Source organism: Dama dama, chromosome 5, assembly GCF_033118175.1.
Source record: "Dama dama isolate Ldn47 chromosome 5, ASM3311817v1, whole genome shotgun sequence".
Classification (NCBI taxonomy): domain Eukaryota; kingdom Metazoa; phylum Chordata; class Mammalia; order Artiodactyla; family Cervidae; genus Dama; species Dama dama.
In genome coordinates, this window is record NC_083685.1 from 124659521 (window position 1) to 124667809 (window position 8289).

General features: G+C 53.3%; 1 protein-coding gene across 1 annotated transcript; it reads right to left on the reverse strand.

The window, feature by feature from the left end:
- Positions 1–696: 696 nt before the first annotated feature.
- GALR2 (galanin receptor 2) lies at positions 697–3178 on the reverse strand. The gene is made up of 2 exons (XM_061140789.1): positions 2796–3178; positions 697–1492 (listed from the first exon to the last, which is right to left on the reverse strand). Exons 1-2 carry the CDS (start codon positions 3161–3163, stop codon positions 697–699), a joined length of 1164 nt encoding a protein of 387 aa, XP_060996772.1. The 5' UTR covers positions 3164–3178.
- Positions 3179–8289: the final 5111 nt, after the last annotated feature.

Consider the following 8289-nt stretch of genomic DNA (forward strand, 5'->3'; position numbering starts at 1 on the left):
CCAGGCCAGCAGTGCCTTAGAAACACCACTGTGCACCCTGGAGCAGGACCAGTCTCTGTGGGGGTGACTTTCCTAACCTAAGGATAAACCTGCCTTGGAGACCAGGTCCCAGACAGCTGCAGGGGGGGAAGGAAACTCAAGGGCTGAAGGTGGTTAGGTTGGCTGATCTGGTTGGTGTGACTCCATAGGGCCTCAGAGAGCTGGCAACAGGCGAGGACCCGCCACACGCCTGTATACAAACGCTAATGAGAACACGCAGTGTCCAAGTCTGCCAAGTCTGTCATCAGCTGACTTGTCCAGCGCGCTCTAACAGTCAGCTTGCTTTTGTGCTGCTCGCTGGCAGCTGGTGTTTCCTCGATCTATATACACCTGGCGCGTCCAGATGACCACGTGCAAAGAGCCTCAGGTCATCTTAGGTCGTCCCACGCTCCCCAGCATCCATTAGGGATTTCTACGCGGATTTTAACTGTGCTGCCTTAGGTGCAGGCCCCTCTCTTGTACTCATCCATCCAGAGCTCCCCTGGGAAGTCCCAGAGGCTTCTCACCAGGGAGCCTGGGGCCCCTGAGACAGGCAGAGACAGCGTGCCGCAGCATGTGGAATGGTTCACGCGTTTTATTAACAAATGAAATTCCCTCCACAATCCCCCAACCTCTGACTCCAATCTTTCAACACCCAAGCGTACCCCCTAAGTGCCCTCAGGTCAAATTAACTGTCAAGATGCCTTTGGGGGCCTTTGGGTCCCTCCAGGACAGGTCGGGGACGGGGCTGGATGACTGGCCGCGGGGAGGCGCCGGCACAGGGGCAGAGGGCCCAGCGGCCTCGCTCACGTGCGTCAGGTCAGTGGACTCGCGCTCCAGCACGCTGCCGCCGTGGGGGCCCCGGGGCGCGACGCACACGCGGCCCGAGGCTCTGCGCGGGGCGCGGCGCAGCAGGCCCGCGCAGATCTCTCGGAAACCCTTGCGGAAGTGCTTGGAGACGAGAGCATAGACGATGGGGTTGACGCAGGAGTTGGCGTAGGAGACCAGGTGCGAGAGGATACGCAGCGCGTAAGTGGCGCGCGTAAGAGGGAAGCGGCCGAACCACACGCAGAGGATCAGCGCGTGGTGAGGCATCCAGCAGAGGCAGAAGAGTGCGGCCACGATGATGATCATACGTGTCACTTTACGCTTGGCGCGCCGGGCCCCCGAGCCGGCGGCCACCGGGTCGACCGCGCGCCAGAGGTAGCGCAGGGTGCGCGCGTAGGTCAGGCCGAGAACCAGGACCGGCAGCAGATAGCTGAAAACAAAGGTGCAGAGGTCCATGGCGCGGCGGCGTGGCGCGCTCCACGCCGGGTGGCACACGGTCAGGTTGGCTAACCGGGACTGGCGGTAGTAACTCAGGTACGGCCCGGAGAAGAGCAGTGAGAGCCCCCAGATGAGACCGATGGCCGCCATCGCGTTGCGAGGCGTGCGCAGCTCGCGGGAGTGCAGTGGATAGCGGATGGCCAGATACCTGCGGGTCAGGCCAGAAAGCGAGACGTCGGGTGATCCGGCGGGATTCGTTGGAGCAGGGCCGGACGCCTCCACCTCGAGTCCCACACTCACCGTCCGGGAAGTTCTCTAGCGCAGCGTAAGGCCACACAGGCCCAGAGAGCGCCACAGCATCCCATCCCGGACACCCTCAGCCGCGCCCAAACGTGGGGCCGGACTCGGCAGCAGGAAAGGCTACTCATTTGTTCTTTCTGAGACTACATCACTGTCAGACTCCACCCGGGCGGGGACCCCCAAGATTAGACCTGCTTCGGGGCTCTGGCAGGTTGTGATGACTCACCAGTGATGTTGCCCCCAGAGGTAGGACCCAGGCGCACTGACGCTCTAAGAGACAGCCTGGAGACGCCTCAGGCAAGGTACAGAGGGGATTTCTTGGAGAACCCGATGCTCTGTGGATCCCACTAGCGCTGTGGGATCTGACACACTTGGAACTGTGGGGGCGGGGGGGGGGGGTCGGTGCATGGGAAATGTGGCTTCACTTCGCTGCCTGTCCAGGGAAGGAACGTGAGGACGGAGGGGGTCAGGGAGATAGCAGAGTCAGACCAGGATTCATCCCGGTGTCCTTCCAAGCTTCAGCATTCAGGGGGGCCCTTGGGCCCACTCCTCTCCTGCGTTTGACTCCTGTTGGTAGGGCGCAGAGGTGGGGTGGGGTAGGGTGGAACCAACCTAGGGCCCCTCGGGTGGGCTTGCTTGGAGTTTGGCGTGGGCCCTCACCAAGGACCCAGATTCTGCAGTCGGGGCCAGAGTAGTCTGTGCCGAGCAAACTGTGGTTTGGAGGCCAGAGAGTTGAGGTGCCTGAGCTTGACGAGAGGAGTCAGACTGCTGGCTTCAGGCACGGGGTTACAGGACAGGCCACTCTGAGCAAATCACTTCTAAGCCCAGTTTGGTCTCTGAACTGGGTACAGCAATCCCTCCTGTCCCAGCCTCCCAGGGGCCTTGACCCTCAAAAGAAACTCAGCATGGGAAAACGCTTCGTACCTGGAAACGCTATGCTTTTTCAGACAATGATGGGCTGAAAAGCTGAGGTGCTGAGTTCCTGAGGAGCCTGGAGTCCCCGAGGAGGCACCTAACAGAGAGACCCCAAGGTCCCGCATTCTCCTTCCTCATTTTCCTCCGACACACCTGCTTGTCTTTCACTCGCTCCTGGTGCCCCTCCCTTCCTAGCCTTCTTTCTCTCCTCTCTGCACATCTCTCCTCGACCCTCAAGTCCAGCCCCCTTCCTCAGCTCCAGCCTGCGTGCCCGACCCCCTGGGATGCCAGCTCACCGGTCCAGGGAGACGGCGGCCAGCGTGAAGCTGCTGGCGTGCATGGTGAGGAAGATGAGGAAGTGCACCGCCTTGCAAAGCAGCGACCCAAACACCCAGTCGTCCAGGGTGTAGATGGTGGCCTGGAAGGGCACGCAGCACAGGATGAAACAGAGGTCGGCCACGCCCAGATTGAGGATGAACAGGTTGGTCGTGCTGACCGCCTGGCCACCGCGAAGCAGCACGGCCAGGACCAGTGCGTTGCCTACGGTGCCCACGAGGAAGATGAGCGCAAAGAGCGTGGGCACGATGACCGCCTCAGGCTGCCCGCTGCCCCCGCCTCCCGCCTCGCTCGTGTCCTCGGTGTCCAGGCCACCCGAGCCATTCATGGTGCCGCCGGCCCCGGGGCTGCCTGGGCTCCGGCAGCCGTCTGGGTCCTGGAGAGCGCGCCGCTCCGGGGGCTCCAGCCGCCGCAGCGCCCGGCGCGACTCGGCGGAGCTGCGGGCCGAGTGAGCCTCGCAGCGGCTGGGGCAGGAGAAGGGGGTGCGCTGGGATCAAGGGGAGGAGCGAGCCGCCGAAGTGCGGGATGATCCCGCTGGCGGCCTACCGCGCCGGGGGAAGGGCTGCCCAGGGGCCCCGGTGCGCCCTGGCCAAGGCACAGGCAGCCCACCCCGGGGTCGAGGGCCGAGCGCGTTCCTGCTCCACGGCCCTCCGCTGTCGTCGGCGCCCTCCAGCCTCCGGCTGCGGGCTGTGCCGAGCTGAGCAGCGAAACGACCTCCCGGGCAGACGCCGGAGGGACCGACCGCCGGGACCTGCGGGTGCGCCTGCCCTCTACACGGCGCGCTTCTGTGCTTCCCTGCAGCCTGGCGGGCGCGCCGGACCTCCCGGGGCAGGCTGGGGGGCGTCCTCCAGAGAGTTCCAGGTGCTCCCTAAAGTGTGGAGGTGGGGGTGACGAAGAGTGGGGGCGGATTGGGCGGGGCGGGGGGGCTGCAGTTTTCCGGACCTGGCGAGTGGGATGCCATTGGCGCGTGCTCCACGCCTCTTCCCGCTTTTAATTCCCAGGAGCATCGGGCCTCACAGGAACCCCAGGGAACAGACGAGGGAAAGGTGGAAGGATTTCGTTCCCTTCTCTCCGCCCCCTGAGCGTTTCCCACTTAAGGTCAGTCCAGTAAAAGTTTACTGAGCATCTTCTGTCTGTCAGACTCGGTTCCTGGCGCCCTGCCTCCGTTTCCTCAATATTACAATGTGGGCTAATAACACCTTCTAGAGGGCTCTGATGAGAATGGGAGAAGATGTGTGTGTGAAACCTGAGGCCAGTTGGTAGAATCTGAATGAATCAAACTCTTCTCTTTCTCCTTACTCTGTTCAGATATCCAACAAGGTGAAATAAAAAGGAAACACAAACCAGCAGAACTGAGACTTCCCCAGTGGTCCAATAGTTAAGACTCCACACTGCCAGTGCAGGCGGCCAGGGTCACAGAACTCAGATCCCGCAGGCCACGTCTAAGACAGGCACAGCCACGTTAAACAAACAAACTGTAGCAGAGCTATTGATATGCATCAGCAGCATTTTCTAAGATAGCCAGGAGGGTGTTTAGGTTGCAAAAACACTTAAATATTTATTTATGATGTTGACATGTTGGTGGTTTAGTCGTTCAGTCGTGTCCAACTCTTTGTGACCCTGTGGACTGTAGCCTGGCCAGGCTCCTCTGTCCATGGGATTCTCCAGGCAAGAATACTGGAGTGGGTTGCCATTTCCTTCTCCAGTCCTGTTCCTGGGGTCCTAGTCAAAAACTTCCTTTTTCCACTCCCCCTAACCCAGAACCTCAGCCTCAGGAGCCCAGCTGCTTGCTCCTCTCAGTAAGGAAAGCTTATTCACACCTCTACCCTGCCTGCTTATTCCTGGATTAGGAAGATAATAACCATTCATTTTTCTGAGATGCTTGCCATTCATTTATTCAATACACATTTATAGAGCACCTACTCATTTCCAGGCACTGTTCTGGGTCCTTGGGACTTACCAGTGAGCTCTACAAAGATCAAGGCCCTTTGTGAGCTTCCTTTCTAGCAGGGGAGAGAGACAATAAATGTAACTCAAGTTACTAATCAGTTGATAAGTACTTGCAGGAAAAGTAAATTATAGAGTGAGGGAACTAGGAGTACTGGAGTGGTGGTGATGGTGCAATTGAAAATGGGGTGGTCAAGCAGACCTCATTAAGAAGGTAACATTTGAGCAAAGACTTGAATGAGGAGAGGGAGCTAGCCTAGCTGATATCTAAGGGACTTGAATTCCAGATAGAACAGCCAGTGCACATCTGCCCTAAAGCAGGAGTGTGTTTGTGTCCCTAAGCAAGGAGGAGGTATGGCTTAACAAGGAGATTGGTAGGAGAGAACTTGAGAGGCACAGCATGCAGGATTTTTTCCATTGTGAGGAAGGCTTCTAGTCGGAGTAAAAAGAGAAGCCATGGCAGAGTTTTGACTAGAGGACTAAACATGATCTTACTTAAAAAAAAAAAAAAAAAGGCTTTATTGCAATATAATTCACACACCATGCAGTTTACTCATATACAGTGTTCATTTGCATTTTAGTATAGTCACTAAGTTGTGCAAACATCACCACAATCAATCTTAAGACATTTTTGTTCCTGCCAAAAGAAATCACCTTTTAACCAGAGTCCACCACTCTTTCTGTCTCTATGTATACAATCTCTTTTCCAGCCACCCACAGGATTTTCCAGGCCATTTTCTCTTCCAGGGGCTCTTGCCTACCCAGGGATCGAACCCAAGTCTCTTGGGTCTCCAGCTTTGCAGGCAGAGTCTTTACCACTTGAGCCTTTAGGGAAGCTCTAAAAGGTTCTTGCTGTCAGTTAATTACAGGTTGGAGTTTCCAGAAGGGCATTTTCTTTTCTTGATAAGCACTCCTACACTAGCCCCGAATTTTCCCCGGGCTCCTCTTCCCCACTTGAATCTATAGCTTTGCCTGCTCCAGACATTTTATATGAATGGAATCACACAAGTGACCTTTTGTGTATAACTTCTTTCACTTAGCCTATAGTTTTCAAGATTCATCTGCAATGTTATCAGTAAGTACTTCATTCCTTTTTATGGCCAAATAATGTTCCATTGTGTAATAATTACATTTTGTTTATCCAATTCATTTGTTGATAGACATTTAGGAGACTTTTTTTTCCCCCCTTCTCCCCACCCCCCCCCCCCCTTGCCATCACCCCCCGGCCATGTAGGATCTCAGTTCCCTAACCAGACGTGATTGAACCAGTGCCCCCTGCTGGTTCAGAGCAGGAAGTTTGGAGTCTTAATCACAACTACCAGGGAAGTCCCATACTTACTTTTTTAAAAAAACTATTATTTTTTTTACTTTGCCAACAAAGGTCAGTCTAGTCAAAGCTATGGTTTTTTCAGTAGTCATGTATGGATGTGAAAGTTGGACTATAAAGAAAGCTGAGTGCCGAAGAATTGATGCTTTTGAACTGTGGTGTTGGAGAAGACTCGTGAAGAGTCCCTTGGACTGCAAGGAGATCAAACCAGTCCATCCTAAAGGAAATCAATCCTGAATACTCATTGGAAGGACTGATGCTGAAGCTGAAACTCCAATACTTTGGCCACTTGATGCGAAGAACTGACTCACTGGAAAAGACCCTGATGCTGGGAAAGACTGAAGGCAGGAGAAGGGAACAACAGAGGATGAGATAGATGTATGGCATCACCAACTCGATGGACATGAATTTGAGCAAGCTCCGGGAGTTGGTGATGGACAGGGAAACCTGGCGTGCTTCAGTCCATGGGGTCGCAGAGTCGGACATGACTGAGCAACTGAACTGATAATTTTTTAATTTTTTTAAAAAAACTTTGGCCATATTGTATGGCTTGTGGGATCTTTAGTTCTCCAACCAAGGACTGAACCCGCGCTCTTGGCAGTGAAAGTGTAGAGTCCTAACCACTGGACTACTAGGGAATTCCCTAGAAATTATTTTTAGTCATGGTAAAATATAAAAACAGTTTGCCACCTTAAACATTTTGTGTGCAGTTCAATAGTGTTAAGAATATTCACATTGGTGTGCAACCAATCTCCAGAACTTTTTGATCTTGTAAAACTGAGACTCTATACACATTAAACACTATCTCGCCATTTCCCCTTCCTCCAGCCCCTGGCAACCACCATTCTACTGTCTATGAATTTCACTATACTACATACCTCATATAAGTGGAATCCTACCATGTCTGTCTTTGGATGACTGGCTTACTTAGCACAATATTTTCAAACTTCAATCATGTTGTAGCAGTGTCAGAATTTCCTTCCTTTTTAAGGCTGAATAATATTCCATTGTAGGGATCAGACCATATTTTGCTTATTCCTTGAGGGCCACTGAGTTGCTTCCATCTGCTGGCTATTGTTAATGCTGGTATAAACGCTGGTGTACAAATATCTCAAGACCCTGCCTTTAGTTCTTTTGCACATACACCCAGAAGTGGAATGGCTGGAGCATATCGTAATTCTTTTAATTTCCTGAAGAGCTGCCACACTGTCTTCCACTGTGGATGTACCACTTTATATTTCCACCAAAAGTGCTGCAGTTACAATTTCTCCATATCCTCACCAATACATGTTATTTTCTAGTACTGTTATTTTAACAATAGTAGCCCTTCTAATGGATGTGAAGTGATGGCTCATGGTGGTTTTGATTTGCATTTCCCTAATGATTCATTCAGAAAACTAAGATCATGGCATCTGGTCCCATCACTTCATGTCAAATAGGTGGGGAAACAGTGGAAACAGTGTCAGACTTTATTTTTTTGGGCTCCAAAATCACTGCAGATGGTGATTGCAGCCATGAAATTAAAAGACACTTACTCCTTGGAAGGAAAGTTATGACCAACCTAGATAGCATCTTAAAAAGCAGAGACATTACTTTGCCAACAAAAGTCCGTCTAGTCAAGGCTATGGTTTTTCCAGTAGTCATGTATGGATGTGAGAGTTGGACTGTGAAGAAAGCTGAGCACCGAAGGATTGATGCTTTTGAACTGTGGTGTTGGAGAAGACTCTTGAGAGTCCCTTGGACTGCAAGGATATCCAACCAGTCCATCCTAAGGCACATCAGTCCTGGGTGTTCATTGGTAGGACTGATGTTGAAGCTGAAACTCCAATACTTTGGCCACCTCATGCGAAGAGTTGACTCATTGGAAAAGACCCTGATGCTGGGGGGGACTGGGGGCAGGAGGAGAAGGGGACGACAGAGGATGAGACAGCTGGATGGCATCACTGACTCGATGGGCATGTGTTTGAGTAAACTCTGGGAGTTTGTGATGGACAGGGAGGCCTGGCGTGCCGTGATTCATGGGGTCGCAAAGAGTCGGACACGACTGAGCCACTGAACTGAACTGAATGATTAGTGCCTGTCACCTGGTGGCTCAGATGGTAAAGAATCTGGCTGCAGTGCAGGAGACCCAGGTTCGATCCCTGGGTCGGGAACATCCCCTGGAGAAAGGAATGGCAACC

Excerpts from the sequence above, each read along its gene's own strand:
- GALR2 (XM_061140789.1), bottom strand. The coding sequence starts at position 3,163 with ATGAATGGCTCGGGTGGCCTGGACACCGAGGACACGAGCGAGGCGGGA. Across the intron at positions 1,493-2,795 it reads GCCGCCGTCTCCCTGGACCG|GTATCTGGCCATCCGCTATC; the intron begins GTGAGCTGGCAT and ends CCTGACCCGCAG.